This window comes from Pristiophorus japonicus, chromosome 14 (assembly GCF_044704955.1).
Source record: "Pristiophorus japonicus isolate sPriJap1 chromosome 14, sPriJap1.hap1, whole genome shotgun sequence".
NCBI lineage: Eukaryota > Metazoa > Chordata > Chondrichthyes > Pristiophoridae > Pristiophorus > Pristiophorus japonicus.
Window position 1 is genome coordinate 90,065,946 of NC_091990.1, and position 26,165 is coordinate 90,092,110.

The window sequence follows — 26,165 nt, forward strand, 5'->3', positions numbered from 1 at the left end:
GTTTCATGAAAATATTACTACATTTGGCATGATCAGATCAGCACAAGATCAGAAGCAAACCACATTGAAGGCACTGCACCTTAAAAATGCAAACTAAACCTAAATAATTAATCTGTTTTTGTACTAGATTCCACAACTAACTGTTACTACACTAATCATGTCTCTCAGCATGCTTCAAATTTGACTTGCATATAGTGCCAGTTAGGTGTGATGTGCAATACTACTGATGGTTTTTTTTATTGATCTGGTATTTGAAATATGGAAATAATTAAAATGTCTAAGTCCATCATAAAATAACATTTTATTATCCTCCACACTTCACATACTGAAAGAATAAATCCAGGCTGATATATCAGGAAAAATCACTGAGGATCTGGTCCCCTTCAGACATATTTTATGTTGCCATCAGGCATTCACTATGCAAAGTCCACTCCTTGCCTGATTGCCTTCTTGGCTTCACTGTTGGTAGACTATTGTCTCATTGCTTTTTTTGTTATCGTCTGTTTATTTTACGAGTTATTACAGTCATGGTTAATGTTTTGCAGTTTAAAAATTTCTGAAAAATGAATTCCTGTAACCATGGAACCAAATGTAGTGGGACATACACCATTGCTTTTGGTTTCCTCCAAGAGTACATACTGCTTATTCTGTCTAAGATTTAACAATAATCTGTCAAAGATTTATTGTTTTACAAAAATATACCAGCACAGGTGTTTGTCAGTTATCATTAATCATGGCAAGATGATAGTCCAGAGTTTGTATATATGTTAACGTTTTAGGAAAAAAATATTGGCTGGTAGGGCAATGGATGGTTTTATTCCTCAGCACAGTAACCCATCTAGGAACTCAATTATGGCTTTCTGATTTGCTATATTTTAAGTAAAATGATCCATTTAGATGGCCTGAACCAAAACGTCAGAAATAAGTTCATACTTCAGATATATTCTTTTGGAATCCACATTGTTGGGGTATTAAATAATTAGCTGCTCACACTTATTTTTCTGTCATACTAGACCATCAAACTTCAGGTGGAGTGGGAAGAAAGACAGAATGACAGCAATCCCACTTCTCCGGTTCCACCTAAACCCAAGAGAGAGGAGAACCCTGAGGTATTGTAATGTAAATGGAAGCAAGTTCTAGTTACTGATCGCTTCATTAGAATTTAAAGCAAAACAAAACTGCTGTATTTAAATAATTCTTTCAGTGTATTTAAAATCATTGATACAGATATTATGGTCCTAGTGTAGAGTAGCCGGGAATGGAATGTACTGGCTGAAAGGGTGGTGGAAGCAGATCCAGTAGTAACTTTGAAAAGGGAATTGGATATATACTTGGAATGGAAAAATTTGCATAGGCTATGGGGAAAGAGCAGGGGGAGTGGATCTAATTGAATTTCTTTTTCAAAGAGCCGGCACAGGCGAGGTGGGCCAAATGGCCTCTGTCTGTCCTGTATGATTCTATGACTGGGTGATGATCTGGGGTCTGGTCATTTAAATATTTTTCTAGCGCTCTCAATATTTAGCAAGCGATGTGTTCAGTATGGTTTGTGAGTCAGAAAGTTGGGAACCAGCAGCCAGTGAAGGGCTGCCGGCTGTCCAATGAAATGCTGCCATTTTGTTTTAAGAATACACTGGAGACGAAGCCCCCTTTCAGGAATTGGCTTCAGGAGGCTGAGTAAGAGTTGCAGCAATAAGGAAGGTTGGACCTGTAACAAGGAGAGAGCTACCCAGGAGTAAAATTATTACTAATTTTATGAATGTGGGCTCCTTGGAATTGCCTGTTTGAAGCACACTCAGCTCCTTCAGCTGCATTATAGTGAGACACACTAATTTACACTAGTTATGGGACATTGTGCACAGGTTGCAAGCACCCAAGACGATTCCCACCCATGTGCGTTTGCTTGTGCTGAGCCGCCCTCTAGGGAAATTTTCTTCCACTGAAAACACACATTCATGGATGACCCTTTAATTTTCAATCAGTTACTTTGATCTTTCTCACTATTTAGAAAGAAAGAACTTGTATTTCTATAGCATCTTTCATGACCTCAGGACATCCCAAAATGCTTTACAGCCAATGAAGTACTTTTGAAATGTAGTCACTGTTGTAATGTAGGGAAATGCAGCAGCTAATTTATGCACAGCAAGCTCCCACAAGCAGCAATGAGATAATGACCAGACATTGCTGAGTATAATTTGGTTTTACTTTTATTATTGCACTGATGTGATGCAAACTTGTTCCAAAAAATCTTGGGCAAAGTAAGTGAATTTGACAGGTAATTATGGGGTAATAGATATTTAGGAGTACATTAAAAGTGGATTCATTTCCAAGAACAAGACCTGTGATTCATTAACTACAATTAAAGTTGTAGATTGTGCTCCATTTTTTAAAATGCCCTCTTGTGACTTTTTATTCTATAAAATGGACACACAAGATGGCAAATCTAAATAGCACAGCAGTTTTCTTTGGATGCAGATGGAACATATAGCTGAGTCCGCAACCACTGACGACAGCTTTAGCATGGGAGTAGATTGGCTATCCATCTATTAGAATTTACTTACTGAAGCAGTCCATCACTCCGAGGTTACTGCATATAGTAGAAGATTCTGTAGAGTATGTAGTTCAACTTAAATGTGTACTCCACAGCACTGGTCTCTTAGCAGGTCTTAATTGTGAGCTGATTCATTTATTTTTAAAATTAAGATCTTATGCAAAATGTATTAAATCACATGATCATAACTAGACTCCACAAGCAAAACGAAATGTCTTTTGTGCTGACTTTCTCTCAATAACCCATATTAATTTATTAGAAATTGTGTTGCTCTTTCTTTAACTGCAAAGCCAGTAATGAAAATTGAGATGTAAAAACTTCTGAGCAATATACATTCAGCAACATTGCTTTAATTAGGAACTGTTATATTTTTGTTTCATTTTTGTACAGAAAGTTGCTTTCATGGTTTCTCTGGGGTTGGTTACACATGATCACCTTGAAGGTAAGAAATTATTTTTTGCCCCATTTGGAGCTTATCATTTTGCAATTTTGTTTGCACATACCATTTCAGCTCACTCATATATGTCCTATTTGAGATGGGCTGCAGTGAAGTATGTTTCTTTTCCCTTTAATTATGAGACGCAATGGCCTCAGTATGGAAGAGATGAAGCAGATCATCTGAAGGCATGAATTAATCTAATATAAATAGCTCCACCGTGGAATGGTGGATAAATGCACCACGACTAAGTCAGACAGACCAGAAGGTTTCAGATACAATGCCTGCTTGATCCTGGATAAACAGATCTTGGTCACGACAACAGTAATGGTGCGAAAATTGGCTTCAGCACATTTGTGTTTTCGAGGGGGGATAAGGTCAGACAGGGATCTTGCTCCTAATTGTTATCTAGTCACCCTGATGGAAAGTGGATATTAGGTGAGGGCAGGATCAGACTCAATTGTGCTGCTCTCAACTGTTAATAACCTACCAGTGTCACTGTCTTAACATCACCCAAGGAGAATTGCCACTTGGGTCAGGTAACAGAGGGTGCCTGCTGAACATAGAACCAAAACCCAACAACAGTCATCACCCTTAGGAGAGATGGCGAGGAAAGTGAAACTTGGAAAAAAAAACAAATGAAATTATAAAAATGTATTTAGGACATACAACAGGACAATTGCCTTTAAAGTGTTCAATACATAATAGCAAAACAAATTCAATTCAGCTGACTGGACTTTTGGATTTACGACCTGTTACATGGGGATAGATTATTTTAAACCCTTTGGGGTAGATTTTCCATTCTGGGCGCAATCGGCGATCCGGGCACAAATTACGCCCAAAATTGGCCTAGTTTTGAGATGAGTTTTTTTTCCCCCTCAAGTTTCCGCTCAAATTCATTTGCATATCGCCAAATATAAAATCTGCCATGAACAAGCATTTTCAACATTATTTTTTGGGGGGTAAAAATTGCATTTAAAAAATATTCCTTAATATTAGTTAAGAGTGACAACTTGGAGCAGTTTGATTAATACAACTGAAGATGGGTTTATCACAAAAAATAAGCATTTTAATCAGTGTCCGGTTTACCACTTGTGAGTAACCCGATTTTAAATAACAAATGACTTTTTAAAAAAAACTATACAGAACCACTTAGTAGTTATATTGGTGTATAATAGTCCGTTTCCACATGTACGCTGATGACACCCAGCTCTACCTCAATACCACTTCTATTGACCACTCCGTGGTCTTTAACTTGTCAGACTGCTTGTCCGACATCCAGTTCTGGATGAGCAGAAATTTTCTCCAATTGAATATTGGGAAGACTGAAGCCATTGTTTTCGTTCCCCGCACAAACTCCGTTCCCTAGCCACTCTCTGTTCTCCATCCCTCTCCAACTTCTGACTGAGGCTAAAACAGACTGTTTGCAACCTTGGTGTCATATTTGACCCTGAAATGAGCTTTCAACCACATAACTGCAGACCACCTATTTCCACCTCCGTAACATTGCCCATATCTGCCCTTGCCTCTGCTCATCTGCTGCTCTCATCCATGCCTTTGTTACCTCTAGACTTGACTATTCCAACGCAGTCCTGGCTTGCCTCCTACATTCTACCCTGCGTAAACTAAAGGTGATCCAAAACTCGGTTACCCGTGTCCTAACTCACACTAAGTCCCGCTCTTACCCATCACTCTTGTGCTCGCTGACCTACATTGGCTTCCGGTTAAGCAACGCCTTGATTTCAAAATTCTCATCCTTGTTTTCAAATCTCTCCATAGTCTCACCCCTCCCTATCTCTGTAATCTCCTCCAGTCCCACCTTCCCCCCCCCCCCCCCACCCCAAGATGACTGTGTTTCTCTAATTCTGCCTTCTTGAGCATCCCTGATTATAATCACTCAACCATTGGTGGCCGTGCCTTCTGTTGCCTAGGCTGTAAGCTTTGGAACTCCCTGCCTAAACCTCTACTGCTCTTTCCTCTTTCAAGACGCTCCTTGAAACCTATTTATTTGACCAAGGGTTTGATCACCTGCCCTAATTTCTACTTATGTGGCTCAGTGTCATTGTTTTATCTCATAATACTCCTGAGAAGTGGCTTGGGAAGTTTTATTACGTTAAAGGCGCTATATAAATACAAGTTGTTGTTGTTTCTTCAATGAAAAAATATATATTCAAAAACTTTTAACACCTGCCTGTTAGTGTTCTTGCGCCTGAAAATAAAAAAGCTTAATATTTAGAGCCTCCTCGAAGGCCTGCAAATGAGCACAATTTGCAGCAACTCGCAATGGCGAGTAATTCGATCTGGGGTGTGGGCGTGGTAGGCCTCGAGCATAATGTTTTTTAAACTCGCGGAAAAGATTGCAGAAACTTGAGTTGCACTTAACATAATTTGCGTGTAAAATTCTGAAGTCTTTTATGCTGGTTTTGCCAATTTTGGGCAAATTGCTTCGAAAAAAACAGCATAATCGACTGGACACTCCAAACCTTGATGTAACAAAAAATTCCAACGTTGAATTTTCAAAGCTTAGGCAATGGAAAGTGTGTTGGGAAGAAATTCTCCAGGCCATCTGCGAATGGTAGCCATTTGGAAGTAAAGTGATTCTTGCAGTAAGGGAGGGAAAAATAGACCTGCATCAATCTAGTTGCAACAGGCAAATTGATGTGGGACTGGTTATGTTGCACACTATTTGTGAAGCAACAGCAAATGGCTAGGGATGGGAACTTGATTTTCTCAATATAATTGTTGCGTGGCAGGTTGTGTCCTAGGTTTGCACTTGCATTTGTCACACCAGTGGATTCCTTTGGGGACATGCTGAAGAGAATCACTGAAAGGAAGGAGGCAATGTCTTAATTAGATCATTCTTTCTTGCATAATAGCCAGTCCAAAGCAGCATAGACAGATCCCTGGAGAAAGGTTAGTCAGAGTTTGTGTAATTTGGGGAGGTCTCGGAATGAAGACAAAAAGGAAACAGTAAAATCATCGCTATGCAAGTATATCTTGGAATAATCCAACATGTCCTGTAACCTACCATATTTGATTTTAAACAGAAATCCAAAGCAAGAGGCAAGAAAGGAAACGACGAACAACAGCAAATCCAGTGTATAGTGGAGCAATCTTTGAACCAGAGGTACTAGTTTAGAGTATTTTGTACTTTATTATTTTAAACTGGGTTTAGATGCAGGATGGACAGCAGAAACTTGCTTTTTTGTGCAGCAGTTTAAAAAAAATGTTTCCTAATTAATGGTCACCGCTAACTCCTGTTATTGTGCTTACACTGTGAGCTGGGAGAGCTAAACAGTCTGACTATAGAAATTCCTACTCCCATCCATCCATCCTGTGCCGTGATAGGTGGGGTGGGAGTTATACACAAGGTGGTGTTATTAGGGAAGCCCAGACACAAGCGATGAAGACTGGCAGATTAGAAATATTGGGCCCAAGTTTCCGCCCTCTGTAAAAACGGCGCACCTCCACAAGGTGCGCCAACTTTCTGGAATAAAAAAGGGCGCCGAAAACTTACCTCGTGATTCTGCCTACTCCTCAGGACGTCTTCGGCCTCAGCGTGGCGCAGCATAAGGGGTCAGGGGCGGTGCCAGGTCCCAGCGCTGAAAACAGTGCTGGGACCTCTGCACATGCGCGTTAGAGTGTGCGCGCATGTACAATCGCTCTTCGCAGCCCGAATCTGTGCAGGCTGCATGGGAGGGGCCCGAAGAACGCCATCCCTAGCCTTGGCCAAATGCCGAATGGGCTCACCGGGCATTGAGATCGAGACTCGGGCTTCCCTCCTGTTCAGCTCCCGCCCCCTCCTCCCTCCTGTTCATCCTCCCCCGCCCCGCTTCCCTTCCCTCCCTCCCGTTCAGCTCCCCCCCCCCCCCCACTCCAGTTCATCCTCTCTCCCCCCCCCCCCCCCGTTCAGTTCCCCCCTCCCTCTTCTACCCTCCCCCCTCCTCTCCTACGCTCCCCCTCCTCTTCCCCACTCCCTCCCTCCTCTTCCCCACTCCCTCCCTCCTCTTCCCCACTCCCTCCCTCCTCTCTCCTCTTCCCCACTCCCTCCCTCCTCTTCCCCACTCCCTCCCTCCTCTTCCCCACTCCCTCCCTCCTCTTCCCCACTCCCTCCCTCCTCTTCCCCACTCCCTCCCTCCTCTTCCCCACTCCCCCTCCCCCCCCGTCTTCCCCTCTCCTCCCCCCCGTCTTCCCCTCTCCTCCCCCCCGTCTTCCCCTCTCCTCCCCCCCGTCTTCCCCTCTCCTCCCCCCCCGTCTTCCCCTCTCCTCCCCCCCCGTCTTCCCCTCTCCTCCCCCCCGTCTCCCCCTCTCCTCCCCCCCGTCTCCCCCTCTCCTCCCCCCCGTCTCCCCTCTCCTCCCCCCCGTCTTCCCCTCTCCTCCCCCCCGTCTTCCCCTCTCCTCCCCCCCGTCTTCCCCTCTCCTCCCCCCCGTCTTCCCCTCTCCTCCCCCCCGTCTTCCCCTCTCCTCCCCCCCGTCTTCCCCTCTCCTCCCCCCCGTCTTCCCCTCTCCTCCCCCCCGTCTTCCCCTCTCCTCCCCCCCGTCTTCCCCTCTCCTCCCCCCCCGTCTTCCCCTCTCCTCCCCCCCGTCTTCCCCTCTCCTCCCCCCCGTCTTCCCCTCTCCTCCCCCCGTCTTCCCCTCTCCTCCCCCCCGTCTTCCCCTCTCCTCCCCCCCGTCTTCCCCTCTCCTCCCCCCCGTCTTCCCCTCTCCTCCCCCCCGTCTTCCCCTCTCCTCCCCCCGTCTTCCCCTCTCCTCCCCCCCGTCTTCCCCTCTCCTCCCCCCCTCTCTCCCCCTCTCCTCCCCCCCTCTCTCCTCCTCCTCTCTTCCCCCCTCCTCTTCCCCTCCCCTCTCCTCCCTCCTCCTTCTCCCCGCTCCTCCTCCTCCCCTGCTCCTTCTCTCCGCTCCTCCTCCTCCCCTCCCCCCCCACCCCACCCCTCCTCCTCCTCCCCCCCCCACCCCTCTCTCCCCTCAGAAACACAGAGACACTGACACGGAGACACTGGTGGGGCCCGTCCCAGCATGCTGTTGGGGGGTCCCGGTGCTGCAGTAGGTGAGTAGAAACGTAATTTTTTATTTATTAATTTTTTTTAAATGTTTTTTTTTTGGTTGATGTATTGATTTATTTATCATTTATTATTGATGATTGCTCTTAATTTGTAAAAGTGAATTGTTTAATGTTTGTAAACTTCCCTCCTCCCCCGCCACCCCCCCCCCCCCATCTCACGTTCCCTACGCCTGATTTATAAGTGTAGGCAAGATTTTTCTGAGCGTACAAAAATCTACACTTACTCCATTAAGTTTGCACTACCTAAACCAGCAAAACAGGCGTAAGTGGCTGGACATGCCCCCTTCTGAAAAAAAAAATCTGTTCTAAAATTAAACTATTCTAACTCACTCGAACTCGAGCAAACTAAATGCCGAGAATTACAATTTCTTAGATGCTCCATTCTAAACTCGTTGCTCCCAAAAAAATAGGAGCAACTCAGGCCGAAATTTGAGCCTATCGTTCTTTAACCTCTGGTTAATATAGTTAATATCTATTTATAATATATAAGTTGGTATATATTTTGTGAGTTGGAGAGACAGAAGTAAGAAAATGCGGAATGAATGAAGGACATTCAGCTTGTTAAACCTACTTCTTTCATACACCATGTACAATATACCCTATCGTGGATTCTATCCTACTCATTAAATCTCCTGAAGGAAAGTTCCAATTAAATTATCCCTAATTCCCAAAGGGAGTCAAGAAAATTTTTAATCATCCCAGACAATATCTATCCCTATAACCTTCAGTCCCAATCTCAACCAGTTATCCAACTTCTGTCCATCTTTTTGAGAGCATTGATCAGTCAGCTTTTTAAAAAAAATTAGAAGCTTTTTTCAACAGCAGAAAATAATGAAAATGCAAACACATTTAGTACTCAAAAGTATAAATAGGACTAGACATTAATAATTGATTCTGGGCAAAGTGGCGTTGACTTATTGCTATGTATTGAACTTTTAAATCTATACTTATACAAAAACATGTAATACTTCCCAATAGTTAAAATTGATCAATGAAGATTTTAAGTATACTAACAATACATGTAGAAGAACAGCTCACTTATACTTTACAGTGCAATAACATATGCTGTATAAAGTTATTGAATCCTTGAGATTATGTTCCTGCCTGCAACAAACTTTTCCAAATTATAGTTTTCAGTTTCATTTGTATTATTTTGGGAGAATTGAGTAAAATGTTACTGATGTTTGGACTTACTGATGGCAACATGAAATTATAGAATCATAAAAATTTACAGCGCAGAAGGATGCCATTTGACCCATCGTGTTTGTGCAGGCCAAATAAGCGCTATTCAGCATAATTTCACTCTCCAACTCTTGGTCTTTAGCGTTGTAGGTTATGGCAGTTCAAGTGCATATATAAGTACTTTTTAAATGTGATGAGTGTTTCTGTATCTACCACCCTTTCAGACAGTGAGTTCCAGACCCCCACCACCCCCTGGGTGAAAAGAATTCTCAGCTCCCCTCTAATCCTTCTACCAATTACTTTAAATCTATGCTCCATCGTTATTGACCTCGCTGCTAGGGGAAATAGGTCATTTCTATCCACTCTATCTAGGCCCCTCATAATTTTATACACCTCAGTCAAGTCTCCCCTCAGCCGCCTCTGTTCCAAAGAAAACAACCTCAGCCTAGCTAATGTTCCTCTCCAGTCCTGGCAGCATCCTTGTAAATCTCCTCTGCACCCTCTCTAGTGCAATCACATCTTTCCTGTAATGTGACCAGAACTGTACACAGTACTCTAGCTGTGGCCGAACTAGTGTATGCATTCTTGACCACCTTATCTATCTGACCTGCTACCTTACCGCAGTGACTAGTGGGGTGCCGCAGGACTCAGTGCTGGGTCCCCAGCTATTTACAATATACATTAATGATTTGGATGAAAGAATTGAATGTAATATCTCCAAGTTTGCAGATGACACTAAACTAGGTGGCGGTGTGAGCTGTGAGGAGGACGCTAAAAGGCTGCAGGGTGATTTAGACAGGTTCGGTGAGTGGGCAAATGCATGGTAGATGTAGTATAATGTGGATAAATGTGAGGTTATCCACTTTGGGGGCAAAAACACGAAGGCAGAATATTATCTGAATGGTGGCAGATTAGGAAAAGGGGAGGTGCAACGAGACCTGGGTGTCATGGTACATCAGTCATTGAAAGTTGGCATGCAGGTACAGCAGGTGGTGAAGAAGGTAAATGGTATGTTGGCATTCATAGCTAGGGGTTTTGAGTCTAGGAGCAGGGAGGTCTTACTGCAGTTGTACAGGGCCTCACCTGGAATATTGTGTTCAGTTTTGGTCTCCTAATCTGAGGATGGACGTTCTTGCTATTGAGGGAGTGCAGCAAAGGTTCACCAGACTGATTCCCTGGATGGCTGGACTGACATATGAGGAGCGACTGGATCGACTGGGCCTGTATTCACTGGAGTTTAGAAGGATGAGAGGGGATCTCATAGAAATATATAAAATTCTGACGGAATTGGACAGGTTAGATGCAGGAAGAATGTTCCCGATGTTGGGGAAGTCCAGAACCAGGGGACACAGTCTAAGGATAAGGGGTAAGCCATTTAGGACTGAGATGAGGAGAAACTTCTTCACTCAGAGAGTTGTTAACTTGTGGAATTCCCTGCCGCAGAGAGTTGTTGATGCCAGTTCATTGGATATATTCAAGAGGGAGTTAGATATGGCCCTTATGGCTAAAGGGATCAAGGGGTATGGAGAGAAAGCAGGAAAGGGGTACTGAGGTGAATGATCAGCCATGATCTTATTGAATGGTGGTGCAGACTCGAAGGATGGAATGGCCGACTCCTGCACCTATTTTCTATGTCTCTGTTTCTATGGATCTGTGGACATGCATTCCTCGGTCCCTCTGTTCCTCTACACTTCTCAGTATCCTACCTTTTTATTGTGTATTCCCTTACCTTGTCAGCCCTCCACAAATGCATTACCTCACACTTCTCCGGATTGAATTCCATTTGGCACTTTTCTGCCCAGCTGCGGAACCTCACTGGAAACATGTTTCCAGTCACAAAACATCCATCGACCATTACCTTTTTCTTCCTGCCACTGGGCCATTTTAGGATCCAACTTGCCACTTCCCCTTGGATCCCATGGACTTTTACTTTATTGACCAGTCCGCATGTAGGACCTTGTCAAAAGCCTTGCTAAAATCCATGTAGACTACATCAAACGCACTACCCTCATCAACATTCCTTGTTACCTCCTCAAAAAATTCAATCAAGTTAGCAAGACACGACCTTCCCTTAACAAATCCATGCTGACTGATTAATCCGTACCTTTCTAAATGATGATTAATACTGTTCCTCACAAATTTTTCCAACAATTTGCCCACCACCAAGGTTAGGCTGACTGGCCTGAAATTTCTCAGTCTTTCCCTTTTTCCCTGAAATGTTGGCTTTGTCATATGATAACAGATGAGAGGAAACCAAGTACAGGTGATATCGGGTTAGTGAGACGAGATTGTTACCCATGAGAAGTTATTTTATCCTTTGCTGAGATTTTCACTGTCTTTCTGTATATTTAGTTTTGTGTACCTTTTTTGTATTGCAGCGCAAAAAGTCTGCAGTAACTTATTTGAACAGCCCTGTGCAGCCTGGGACACGGAGAAGAGGTAAAAGTCATAAGTAACCTCTGGTAAAACAAGTGGCTATTTGGAGGTTCCTTTATTCACTTCTGTCAATTCACTTAAATTTAATTGGTTTTATTATCAATAGGGATCAGAGGATACAACTAACATTTGAAATAAAGCTTTCGGTTTAATAGTGTGTGTCACAGTAGACCAAACACAACTAGGTTTAACAATACATAGGTTTTATGGTTGACTAAACTTGAAAATATTTAACAAAGTTTTGTTGAAAAAATACATTTTAGAAGATGCTTTCCCTTTCATCTACCTATGTAATTTTATCGCCTCTGTCCTTCTTGAGGAAGATCTGCCTGATTGTCATTGAGCACCAGTATTAGCATTCTTTTGACGGTCTCTAAATTGTTAGACTGCTTGTCCGACATCCAGTTCTGGATGAGCAGAAATTTTCTCCAGTTGAATATTGGGAAGCCATTGTTTTCGGCTCCTGCCACAAACTCCGTTCCCTAGCCACTGACTCCTTCCCTCTCCCCAACTTCTGACTGAGGCTGAAACAGCCTGTTCGCAACCTTGGTGTCACATTTGACCCTGAAATGAGCCTTCAACCACATATCTGCAGCATAACTAAGACTGCCTATTTCCACCTCCGTAACATCGTCTGTCTCTGCCCTTACCTCGGCTTATCCGCTGCTGAAGCCCTCGTCCATGTCTTTCTTACCTCAAGACTTGACTATTCCAATGCACTCCTGGCTGACCTCCCATATTTTACCATGCGTAAACTAGAGGTGATCAAAAACTCGGCTGCCCGTGTCCTAACTTGCACCAAGTCCCACTCAACCATCATCCCTGTGCTCGCTGACCTGCATTGGCTCCAGGTTAAGCAACGCCTCGATTTCAAAATTCTCATCCTTGTTTTCAAATCACTCCATGGCTTCGCCCCTCCCCATCTCTGTAATCTCCTCCAGCCCCACAACCCTCTGAGATATCTGTGCTCCTCTAATTCTGCTCTCTTGAGCATTCCTGGTTATAATCACTCAACCATTGGTGTCCGTGCCTTCTGTTGCCTAGTTCCTAAGCTCTGGAACTCCCTGTCTAAACCGCTCCACCTCTCTACCTCTCTTTCTCCCTTCAAGATGCTCCTTAAAACCTAGCTCGTCACCTGCACTAATTTCGCCTTATAACTTTTAATCTCATAACACCCTGTGAAGCGCCTTGGGATGTTTCACTACGTTAAAGGTGCTATATAAATATAAGTTGTTATCATGACATTTGCTTGCTTATTCTTTTAAAGAATGTGTAACATTATTTTAAAAGAGACATTAATGGCCCAACATGGCATGATGTGAGTTTGTGTTCACAATTTCCCTCATTGAGAATTCCCAAGATCATTAATGCCATTGTGGGGAAAAGTGCCTTGTAGATTATTACAAATTCAATTTTTATATGTCATCTTCTCTTGCAAGGGAGGTAGGATATTTCAGGGAGAAAGGGAAAGACTGAGAAATTTCTATAACAGTTTCTATAACTGGTCTTTCCCTCCCTATGATTTGGAAGCTGTACTCCCTTTTTGCGATGCGTACCGAAGAGGTTAACAGTAACTCCATTTGCAGTAATCTGGTTATTGAATTTAATGTAATCTTGTGGTTTACAGACTGAAATATCAGTTCATAATTAAATGGTAATGTGACGCAGAAAATTTGCAATTACTATAAAAATACATGCATCAAAGAAGTCCATAATGGGTCAGTTACTTTTGTAAAAATTTCTGCAAATTGAATGCAAGCATCTCTTAAACTGTTTTCTGGTATGGAAAATTCAGGCAGTTTTAATCTTGTATAAAACTTTTATCATGGTGTCATATCTTAATCCTCCGGAAGGGAGCAAAATAAAGCTTTGATCTAATCAAAATTCAGAAGAAATTGAGCTCTCTTCCAGTGATTTTAACCTCTTGGGTATCAACTTCAACATCTTTTGGTAATTTCTGAAGTAGATTTTTCAGGTTATATACTTCATACACCAAGGACCTGTGCACTTCATACACACTGCACCCCTCATCCATGCCTTTGTTGCCTCTAGACTCGACTATTCCAATGCTCTCCTGGCCGACTCCCACCTTATACCCTCAGTAAGCTGGAGCTCATCCTAAACTCTGCTGCCCATATCCTACCTCGCACCACCCCATGCTCACTGACCTACACTGGCTCCCAGTCCGGCAACGTCTCAATTTTAAAATTGTTTTCAAATCCCTTCATAACCTCGCCTCTCCTATCTCTCTTCATCCTCCAGCCTTATAATCCTCCAGATCTCTGCTCTCTAATTCTGGGCTCTTCTGCATCCCCGATTTTCATCGCTCCATCATTGGTGGCCATACCGTCAGCTGCCGAGGCCCTAAACTCTGAATCTACCTTCCTAAACCCTCTGCCTCTCTACCTCTCTCTTCTCCTTTAAAATGCTCCCTAAAACCTACTCTTTGACCAGGCTTGTGGTCACCTGTCCAAATATATCCTTATGTAACGGTGTCAAATTTTGTTTGGCAACACTCCTGTGACGCACCTGGGACGTTAAAGGCAATGTAAGATATATATCAGGATAACTTTTTTTTCACAAATGCATCATTTACACAATGGAACAAACCATTTCATTCATATCAAAGGCACAATGCTGTTCATGGTATCAAGAAAGTGTTCTTTATGAAATTAACAGTTCAGGTTTTATTATAGGAAGGCAGGCACTTGCCCAGGGAAGGGAAATCAAAAGGCAAACTTTCCCTTTGGCCACTCTATATGCACCTCCTAGTGGCTAGTTCAGGAATGCTTCTGCACAAGACCTAAAACTTGAGAACTGTGCTACCATTTCCCTTTGATATCAACAATGCCTCATGGGTCACATTTCCAAATCCGATGTCAAAACATTCTGTTTACTTAAAATAAAGACTTGTGACTTCTAAATTGCGATTAGATTTATACAGACTATAAGTGCCTTTCCCACATCACACACTGGATTGCCAGGATGAGAGCTTTGCAGTTGTGTGTGATTATTAAACAATGTGCTAAGCTAATGGCATTTCAGAAAGATCCTGATGTTTGGTGGTGTTGCAGAATGCATGTTCAGGAATGGTATGCAGGCTGGTACAACATTTACAACTAAGACGTTTTCTTTGCAGTGACACAGTCATGCGTAATGTGCTTTATAATGACATCTTGATTACTTTTTTTTAAATCATTTGTACAAGCTGCCAATACCTTCTTGGGAAACATTAGTGTTTTTTCAATGTTTCTAGCTTTCCAGTGCTTTAAAATTAAATTCCTATTTTGGAACACAGTAAATAATAAATATTCAAAATGGTTAAATCGTTAAGACATACCTTAACAGAACGATGCACATTTTCACTGGCTAGTCCAGAGATTTGTGTGAAGTACACATTAAAAACATAACCAAGTCAAAGTAATTCTCCACAGCAACTGTTTACCTTGCTGTAATCTTGAAAGCCATACTCTTGTTAAAGCTGTAATTTTCATATCTACTGCTACATACTTTAAATGTTATATCCAGTTTTAACGATATTGGGGAGTAGATATCCTTAATATATGATTTGACTTACTTGCATCACTGTGCTTTTTGATCTGAGAATCCTGCTGTTAATCAAGATGGGAACCCAGAAATAAGGGTTATACTTCTCTGCACGTGCTCAGTCAATAGGTGAAAAATCTAGTCTGGTGGGTAATGTAAATGCATAAAGCATGTTAGTAACATTTGGTCTCTCTAGGTTAAAATATCTTCCCCAATTCAACCTGCTTTTGGAATGTGTTTTCCCCACAGACAGGCTTTTGTAACTCTTAATTCTACATAGAAACAAAGTTGTGGGGTACCACAGCTTTAAAGTTAAATGTTTGCATTTTCTCTGTCTGGAATTACTGTCACCTATGCTACTCAATATTTAACCTATTCTGCTGTCATACTGCATGCATTTTGACTCCATTTTAGTTGTCTTGTCATCGATAACGACATTATCTGTCTCTGACCCATCCAAAAATAAATTCCAAGCAATAGTTTTATATTGTACTTAACGAATCACTGCTCTGCAAAGTTTTATTTACTATCTTTTTGTTATTACCCCCACCCCACCCCCCCAAACTTTCCCATTTTTGAGTTTGTAACCAGCCAGCCACAAACTGAACATTGAATTTATCCATTGCATCCAGTCACAATGCCCGTTGATAGGATATAAGACCAAATACATTATTTCCATTTCCCCTCTGTCTGATATTTGTGTTAGCTGTAGGAGCTGAACTAAGGATTACTGAACTGACCCATTAAACAGTGAAGGACAGTCACTTGAGATAATTGTCTTCATTTTGGAATCTGTTCTTCTGTTTGACTTTAAGCCCTCTCCCTTTCCAAGTGGGTCCACGCCACTCACCAAACAAGCCGTGATGTATTGTACGCAGCAAGAATGTAGAACATAAATGTTACTCGTGCTCTTACATTTTTAGTACAATAAAGGAGTAATAGCATTAGAATATTTCTATTCTCTGCCGTTGTTGAACAGAGCACCATATCTTCAACTCTTAACCCTAGCTTTATCTACCTTGCAGCTCTAACCTCTATTTCACTCTTTATTACCATTATTAATTATATAGAATTGATTGTCAACAGGCCATTGATTTTTGCCATTTTGTCCTCCCTATTGTTGTATGAAATGCATTGCAACAACTTAGAACTGCAGGAATTTGAGCAGTATGAAAGGCTGTCCAGACTGTATACCATTGGATTTCAGTTTTAGATTTGTAGAATTGTTTAGGGCTGCTGAAACTGTTTTGAATCTTGTGCTAGTAGACATTTATTAGTAATTATTTTAAGCAAAATCCCTTGAAAAATTATAGAAATGTTAGTGTAGTATTTGTATACAGCCCCAATACAGTAATCCGATTTCACAGCTTAAGTCACTGTGGTAAAGATGATGAGTAACACCTAGGAACAGCAGTAAATACATCAACCTCCTCCCATTATGAAAACTACTTATCAGCATCCTGTTTCCCCAAAGACAGCTGACTAGCAGATCCTTTGAAAAATAAAAGTATTTGGGGGTAATAAGGTGCTTTTATATTCCACTTAGTGGGGTTCTTGGGCTGTTGGTGGCAACCTCATATTAAATTTGTCGGGGGGGGGGGGGGTTATACCAGTGATGCCTTTGCAAAAGGATGATTAGCTCATGTTAACTTAGCTGAGATTGTATGAACATTGATGACAGAATCTTCACTGTTTTAAATGAAGGAATTCGCGCATAGGCTTTCGTGAATATGATTTTTGGGGGATTTTTTAAAATAAATATTTAGACTGCTTTTACGAAACTAACTCAAATTTAAAAATTGCTGGCAAGTGTTATTGTAAATTAGTCAATAGTAGCTTTCTTACTAAATATAATAAATTCTCTGTTAAAACTGGGACTTCAACAACTGCCATTGTGCTCCAAACAACTGTGTAGGCACTTAATGTAGAGCAATCTCATTAAAATATCTTTAAAACAATTATGCTGGATATTGATTTGTGAGAAGCCATTCAGAAGGTTGATTTGGAACTTCTCCATTGCTTGCTAAATACTTAACCCTTAAGTAGTGGTTTTGAAATCTGATCAATAAAATATAATGTTAAAATTGCCAGTTCTGTATTACTGTTTATAGTTTTGGATCAGATGTGTTTCTGTATATTATAATACCAAGTGACATTTGTCCAACATATTAGTGCTGATAAATTTGTTAACTTCATTTTTTCCCTTTTAATTAAATGCTGGTTGTGTGTTATTGCTTCCTTTGTTTTGACCTTTAACTTGTGATTGTTTATTAACGCTGTCTGTGCTCCTCCTCCTCTTTCCTCAATGGCAGCCAATGAGGATCAGTGGTTGAAGGTATGTGTGTATATATTTTGTGTTCTTGTTTTTTTTTCTTATGTGTAGGTCGCCCTCCTAAGTACACTAGTGTGCTGGGTATGGGGGCACTGGCACCCTCCTCCCCTCCGAGTCATCCTGCTTCCCCAGATTTCGAAAAAACAGAGAATTTGCTCAGTTTTGGTGCTCCAGCACAGTCTGCATCCAGTCCCAGCTCTGTAGATGTAAGTTGCTGAATTTCACAGGGTTAATAAACCAGCACATTCTGAGGTATTAATTTTGACGGTTTATATATTTTTCTTGTAGTGGGTAACAAAAGAAGGAATAACACAGTAATTTGAACGACATCATGAATCTTTTCCTCCTCCTTCCTTCACCTCGCTCATTCACTCACTCATTCACTCACCACACCGCTTATGTGCATACACAGTTATTAAACAAAACCTCTAGCTGCATAAAGCAGCACAAACTGCACTAAACTATATGTTTAATGTTTCAGACTTTTTTCCTACGTTAAAAGTCTGGTCACTCCTGTACGAGGTATCAGCTGAGCAGTTCTACACCACGTGAGAGCATTGAGAGGACTATACAGACCCTCAAGTTTATATAAATTACTACTTTCTCAGTTTCACTGAGGCCCAGATCCTCTGCCCCTCAGAATTTAATACATTATTCTTTTCCTAAGGCACCCAAATTGTGATTGGGTGTACTTGGTTACAAGACATCAGGACACACTGCGACTTTACTAGAGTGTGGCTGTTTCACCACGTAGATTGTTAATATTGGCGACCTAATTTACTCAAACGTCACACAAAAAAAATACGTGGCTTGTGTTTCTGAGCTATTCATCCTCTGGGTGTTTTTCTGGCCTTTGTTTCTCTCCCCACCCCCATTTCTGTGCACAACCAGAAGTCAAGTGACTTGCTCGAATGTTTTTCAGCGCCTGAAGCCACTGCAACTTGACAATGACACTCCCTCATTTTCACCTGCAGTCAGCGCGATAGGGCAGTTTGAACTGGAGGTCCCTGCGGCTGCTATTGATGCCTTTTTGTATTGGCAGACAAGGCATGCTAGGAGCAATATTTCACACATCAGAGTGTCTTGCAAAACTGGAACTTAATCAAGGGCTTAAATGAAACCATCAACCACAGGAGAGAAGTTTGATTGACCTGATCAACTTTTTTTTTCATTTTTGTGATTTAAAAAAAAATGGTAGCTTGAGCGTTTTATAAACCACAGAGCCCCAACATTAATTACATTCCCACAGTACAAGGTTATCTCGTGCAGTATAAAGTACGCCATCTATTACAATTTATTGCTCACATTCCTCATCTGTTTTCGGTGAATGCTTGCATGTTGTTAACAGAAGAATGAATCACTGTTATCAGATATTTAGAAAAAAATAATTTGAAGCTAGATTACAGAAAAATGCTACATACGCAATATCTTCATAGTGAGATAAAAGTTCTGCTGCTTCCTGTAATGCATCTTGTAGCAAAGCTGTGGATCGTGAGTTCAATTTGAATTTCAACTGGGAAAATATCAAGTTTTGAGGAGACTCAAACTTTCACATTGAGGATTGGTTTAAATGCAGCCCAGTCTGAAAGAATGAAACTCTTCTCTCTGACAAATGAAAGGATCCAACATGAGTTACTGTGGCCTCACCCAGCCTCTGCAACACTGTATAAAATAAAAATCACAGTGAATTTACAGTACATTAATACTCTTCTAAGGTTGAGGCTAAGGCACATTGGGCTGTTGGGTATACCTGGTTAATTGATCGGATGTTGGGTATACCTGGTTAATTGATCGGATGTTGGGTATACCTGGTTAATTGATCGGATGTTGAGTACACCTGGTTAATCGATCACTTGTTGAGAGTGGGAGCTTGCCGTGTGGGACATCAGTTTGAACTGGTGTTCTTCCAGCACACTGATAGTGTAGTGCAATCTGATTTTCGATTTGTGACGGCATACTTCGAAAATATTTGCTTTTCTAATTGTCGTGATATGGTTGTTTAAAAATGTACTTTAAAATCTTGAAAAAATATAAATAATTGATTGGAATAGTTGAATTCATGAGAGACTCCTCTTTCACGCTCACACATCCATAATCAACTACCACTAATGTGCTCTAAGTTTGCTTTTCTATCTTTAACAATATGTTTTGAATAATTCGTAAACATTTGGAATAATCTGTAGGCTGGTAGAGGTAAAAACATTAGGGTTGTTCACAATACAAATGGATGCTAAGTTGGGAGAGTTAAAGTACAAGAGGGATGAGCTTTGACATGAACTTTCCTTGACCCTGACCTTTCTTATTCAGTGTTCTCACTGAAGTTCAAGATGATATGAAATGCAGATGGATGCAAATTAAAAAATTATATGAAGTAGAATTCTTGTCAGTGAGAAATGACTTCTAATTTTGTAATTACAGTATGTTGATTCTATAATGTGGTATCAAGTGTTTTTAATGTCCAGAATTACAACGAAATAGGAAATTTTAGTTGAAAAGTTTTAAACTTTGCCTTGAGGGATTAATAAATATCATATTCAATATACGTTTCCATTTTCAGAAAAGGATACATTTATATGTGCAAAGATTGTTCTGGATGTAGCAAAAACAGTAATATTGATGGAGAATGTATGTGGGAGTGTTGCTTATTGACAAACAACTACATTATTAAAGCTCTTTTATTAGTTACAACAGCTTAAATCTTAACTACTAACCTCCTCTCTCCCAGTCAGTTTTTTCTTAGAAACAGTGCAGCTGAAATCTCTATCGGAATGTTGTTTTGAAATTAAAAGTGCTATATAAATGCAAGTTGTTGAGTGTTAGAAGACTGGAAGAGAGGTGGTATTCTGTTCGTACTTCGGGAACAAACTTTCAGTTTTAACTCCAAATTAACATTCAATTGCAGTACTTAATCCAATCCTGACGTTGGTGTGTACCTGTGCTCATTGAGAACTGACTGATTCTTCCCAAAGCGCAACAGAAAATCTATGTTAATTCATACCTGCTGTGTGTGAGAATCAGTATGTGAACAGCTATTTGTTTGTACACAGAGGGCAATCAATACACCAGCAGTTATTGGAACAACACACAATTAAAGCCAGTAACAATTCATGGAAGAATCTAGATGGGTTGACATGCAATACCACGAATGGACGATTATAAATTTATTTTAATTTTTTTTTTATTTTTAAAACATCTTTAACTAGGGTTTGCCCTATTTAGCCACAAGGGCTACTTTACAAAAGGGCCCTGTCAACAAGATACAAGATGAGACAAACGACATTGAAAACATCACAAAAAATACAACCTTGTCTGTGAGTGCATTTATATTTGTTTAAAATGTGTGTCAGGCTCTCTTTAAGCACTGAATCTGAAGAGAGATTTTATTTCAAAGGTGATTAGGATTTGAAAGTAAAGGCAGCTTGGACTGGAAAGTACTGTTTGGCAAAGTTGGTGCAGGCCTGCAGTAGAATCTGTTCAGAATGACATATAAAGCAAAAAGTGGGGGGAGGACCAATTGACTTATTTGGAGGGAAACTTCTAATTCTGTTTTAACTGCCTGTCCACAGTGCAACCTAATCACAACTGTATTTGTCTTATTTATTTATTCATTTGTTCATTCATTCATTTAATTATTATTTAGTTCTTCATCAGATTTTCTTTTCAAGATACAGCAGTGAACATTGTGCTGTACAAGATATCTTATTAGGAGTCAATATAATATCCATTGATGTAATAAATAAAAACTTAATTAGGTCTAGGTTTAAGCTATGCTTTTATTCTTGAGCAGTTTGTATAAAGTTGCAGTTATATCTGTAATAACTATAAAAGGAAAAGAGAAAAAGATTAAGAAAAGAAATTCAAAGTTCCACAATTTTGAGTTCCACCTGTCCCATTCGCGGTCCAGCCCTCTGGCATCTCCACAGATACAGTCACTGCCACTCCTTGGTCGACTCACCAAGTGCTGCATTTGAGTGGTGCAGTTAGGGCCCTTCCCCACTCAGGCCAGCCTATCCTCCGATCCTTGGACATAGCTGAGGTTGGATTAAGGGAACCCCGAGTGGAAAATTCAGTTGAGACTGAGATCCAAACTTGGATCTGGTGGTCAGGACTGCCAGTGCTATAGATGCTATAGTGCCTAGGCTATCTCTACTTATTTTGACATGTGTCTGCCACATTGGGAGCCACTAAAATAATAACTGTAGCAAAAGTTAAAAATTAAAACCCAAAGTTATAACTTAAGCCGTGTAAATGATTGTGTAACTTTGTTTTTTGATAGGGTGACATCCATGAGGATTTCTGCTCTGTGTGTCGGCGTAGTGGACAGCTGCTGATGTGTGACACTTGTTCTCGTGTGTATCACCTGGAGTGCCTGGACCCGCCATTAAAAGCCATTCCCAAAGGAATGTGGATTTGTCCCAAATGTCAGGAGCAGGTGTGGGCTTAGACAGTGCCTCAGACTTAATTTAGTCTAATATAATTCTGGTAGTTGTAGGGTTTTGTTTTTGTTAATTTTTTGGTGGGACTTGCTTTTTAAAAAATTTTCTTTCATGTCGCACAATGTCTCAAACACTCCAGGGTATACACATAGATGTATAATTCAGGATGATAAGTTAATAAAATTAGTAGTGACAGTACCAGACAAACTACCATGTTTGGATGTTCTCTGGTTAGTGGGGATTACAATGATCCAATTTATCATTCCTGGCTTAAATAGTGTAACAACTTAACTTAAATACTTCAGGCAGTACCAATAGTTCTTTCATCTCTGGAATCTGCAAGTCTAGAACGCAGGGAGAATGTTGGTCAATTCTGTCAGGCAGCTGTTAAGTTTGGACGTCTCAATCTATTACTCACTGGATGTAATATTATGACACAAAACTAGCTATAACTTACAACTCATGGGCACTAGATTGCCAATTCTTTCTGAAGGTCCATGCAGTGGTGTGCAGTAAAGGAAATAATGCACCAATGTAGGAAAGTGTTGTGTTTCTGTGGCTGTGATTAAGGCATGTTGTTGGCATCTCAAACTGCATCTTAATCTGCTACACCTGACCTGAGAATATCTGGTAACACCACCCAGCTCAAAGAGGAAAACTATTTTATTCTCTACCATGGTCATCCATTTGTCATGTACATTCCCAGACACAAGTTGGACAGTGCTGTTGATACACAACGATTCAATAAATCTAATTTCCTTCCATCAAAAGACAATAGTATTCCCATTAGGCATTAATATTAAGAGAAAATTATAACGAATACATTTACTTCAGTACTTTACGGATTGAACAGCCTTTACCTAAAGGCAAGCCTTTTCTTGTCACTCAAGTCAGTTGCAAATTGTTTTTATTTACAGTCTAAACACCTTCTGCTGAAAAGAGTTTAAGCATGCAACTTGTCCTATCCATCACTGTTGAAAACGTTCTGTTTTTAGATTCTGAAAAAGGAAGAAGCAATCCCTTGGCCTGGGACACTAGCTATCGTCCACTCTTACATTGCCTACAAAGCCGGTAAGAGCTTGTTGTCTTCCGAGTTTGTCTACAAGATATATTGGCTCATCGTTGATTATATATCAGATTACAATGGTCCTTTCTCCCTTGTGAAACATTGCAGAGATATTTATTGTGGGAGCAAATGGTTCTGTTAAGGATATTGCTTAAAAACTGAACAGTCTTTCTTTATCTCATCATGGTCTAGGTTATTAAAGCAGTCAAACACAGTGTGTGTCAACTTGTCAGGAAAATCATGCTGGCTTTGAGAAGTGTAACACCATCCACATTACAACAAAATGTGTGCAGATGTTAGTGGAACAAATCAAACCATTCAATGTTTCTGGCCAGGATTCTTTGCATTTCATTTAAAGCTAATGTGTTGGTAAAATATCGATAGGGGTCACTTCGGAACAGACATTTTGTGTAGTCTTGTCTCCTTTTTCCCTTCTCTTCCACAGTGATATAACTAGGAGTGTTGTGTGTAGTCCACCTGGCAGCTCAGAAACATAAGAATAAAAGAGCTCCGAGGGACTTTGGAAAGTGTGCAACATTCTGTTTTTAATTTTTAGGATTATTTGCCAATTCAAATGAATACAGCCCCTATTCAAATATTGTGCCCCATTTTTCATTTGCTAGACGGTCTTGAATATTAGTTACATTTCTGAAATCTGTTGAGTATTGGTTTATATGTATTACAAATGTTATTTTCTCTATTCTTCAGCAAAAGAAGAGGAAAAGCTGAAGTTGTTAAAATGGAGTGCAGAACTAAAGCAGGAGAGAGAACAATTGGAGCAGAAAGTCAAACAGCTGAGCAATTCCATAACGGTGAGTAACACGCTCCAGGGACAAGAACGAGCATGTTGCTTCGGCTTAGAAGCTTACAATCAGAGTCATAAATTAAAGATAAAAAGAAGCATTCTCTGAAATGTGACAAATACTTTCTCTGGAGTTTGCTCTTAATGTTTGTAAACTGGTTGTTGAAAAGAAATTGGGAGCTTTTCTTTGATGGAGCATTTTTCTTTTGTTTAGGAGGCAGGAGAGAGCTTCATACTGGGCCCATCCTCCCCGGGTTACACACTGTCTGATCTCAGTGGGCCCCCGGGTTACACACTGTCTGATCCCACTGCTAGTTTCACTCTAACTCCTGCATGTCCCCAAACCCTCAGCTCCGGGACTGTGTTACGTTCTGTGTTTCTCCTCACAGTAAAATTCTGGCTGCCTGAGATTCCGCATTTTGAGTGGTGTGGGCGGAAATGCGCCATTTTCTCCCCAGGCTGCAGACTGAGCCACCACCCTCCATCCCCGGACCGTGCCCTGTATTGTGAGCTGGGTCAGCACATTCCCTGGGATCTGATGCTGACCGTAATCGGCCCGGTTTCCCCACTCAGTTACTGCCCATTACTGTTAAGTTTATAGTCCCTCAGTGTGTGATAGAAATCATCAGACACAAATAACGTCCCAGAAATGCTAGGGAGTCAAGAGGAATTAAAGGAACTGATTATTAGTGAGAAAATAGTGCTGGAGAAATTAATGGGACTGAAGACCGATAAATCCCCAGGGCATCCCAGAGTACTAAAAGTGGTAGCTATGGAAATAGTAGATGCATTGGTTGTCATCTTCCAAAATTCTATAGATTATGGAACAGTTTCTGCAGGTTGGAGGGTGGCAAATGTAACCCCACTATTTAAAAAAAGGGGGGAAAGAGAAAACGAGGAACTACAGACCGGTTAGCCTGACATCAATAGTAGGGAAAATGCTGGAGTCTATTATAAGGGATGTGATAACGGCACACTTAGATAATATCAATGGGATTAAACAAAGCCAACATGGATTTATGAAAGGAAAATCATGTTTGACAAAGCTATTGGAGTTTTTTGAGGATGTAACTGATAGAATAGATAAGGGAGAACCAGTGGATTTAGTGCATTTGGTTTTTCAGAAGGCCTTTGATAAAGTCCCACATAAGAGGTTAGTGTGCAAAATTTAAGTACATAGGATTGGGGGTAATGTCCTGGCTTGGATTGAAAATTGGTTAACTGACAGGAAACAGAGTAGGAATAAAAGGGTCTTTTTTGGGGTGTCGGGCAGTGACTAGTGGGTACCACAGGGATCAGTGCTTGAGTCCCAGCTATTCACAATATATAAATGATTTGGATGACAGAACCAAATGTAATATTTCCAAGTTTGCTGACGACACAAAACAAGGAGGGATTGTGAGTTGTGAGGAGGATGCAAAGACGCTGCAAGGCGATTTAGATAGGTTGAGTGAGAGGGCAAACATATGGCAGATGCAGTTTAACATGGATAAATGTGAAGTTATCCATTTTGGTAGGAAAAACATAAGGACAAAGTATTATTTAAATGGTGATGGCTTGGGAAGTGTCGATGTACAGAGGGACCTGGGTGTCCTTGTACACCAGTCATTCAAAGCAAACATGCAGGTGCAGCAAGCAGTTAGGAAGGCAAATGGTATGTTGGCCTTCATTGCAAGAGGATTTGAGTACAGGAGCAAGGATGTCTTACTACAGTTATACAGGGCCTTGGTGAGACCACACTTGGAGTATTGTGTGCAGTTTTGGTCTCCTTACCTAAGAAAGGATATACTTGCCGTAGCGGGAGTGCAGCGAAGGTTCACCAGACTGATTCCCGGGATGGCAGGACTGTCATATGAGGAGAGAGTGGGTCGACTAGGCCTGTATTCACTTAAGTTTAGAAGAATGAGAGGGGATCTCATTGAAACGTATAAAATCCTGACTGGGTTGGATAGACTGGATGTGGGGAGGATGTTTCCCCTGGCTGGGAAGTCTAGAACAAGGGGTCACAGTCTCAGGATACGAGGTAGGAAATTTAGGACCGAGATGAGGAGAAATGTGGTGAACCTGTGGAATTCTCTACCACAGAAGGCTGTGGAGACCAAGTCATTGAATATATTTAAGAGGGAGATCGATAGATTTCTCGAAACAAAAGACATCAAGGAGTATGGGGAAAAAGCAGGAATATAGTGTTGAGATAGAGGATCAGCCATGATCATATTGAATGGCAGTTCAGATTCGAAGGGCCGAATGGCCTACTACTTTTTTCTATGTTTCATACGTGTCAATCATAAGCATTTTAAGCTGTAGTGTTTCAACCCA

General features: G+C 41.1%; 1 protein-coding gene across 5 annotated transcripts in view; it reads left to right on the plus strand.

The window, feature by feature from the left end:
- Window positions 1-26,165, plus strand: part of phf21aa (PHD finger protein 21Aa) — a 427,640-nt gene that overhangs the window by 390,201 nt on the left and 11,274 nt on the right. For 3 of the 5 annotated variants that reach the window (XM_070899357.1, XM_070899356.1, XM_070899360.1), the window contains 9 exons: window positions 1,014-1,109; window positions 2,939-2,990; window positions 6,032-6,111; window positions 11,607-11,667; window positions 17,594-17,748; window positions 20,746-20,853; window positions 21,819-21,974; window positions 22,974-23,049; window positions 23,753-23,856. In XM_070899357.1, the coding sequence (XP_070755458.1) occupies window positions 1,014-1,109; window positions 2,939-2,990; window positions 6,032-6,111; window positions 11,607-11,667; window positions 17,594-17,748; window positions 20,746-20,853; window positions 21,819-21,974; window positions 22,974-23,049; window positions 23,753-23,856 (888 nt within the window). The remainder of the gene's footprint in view (window positions 1-1,013; window positions 1,110-2,938; window positions 2,991-6,031; window positions 6,112-11,606; window positions 11,668-17,593; window positions 17,749-20,745; window positions 20,854-21,818; window positions 21,975-22,973; window positions 23,050-23,752; window positions 23,857-26,165) is intronic. The other 2 variants (XM_070899359.1, XM_070899358.1) reach the window with 2 other exon arrangements.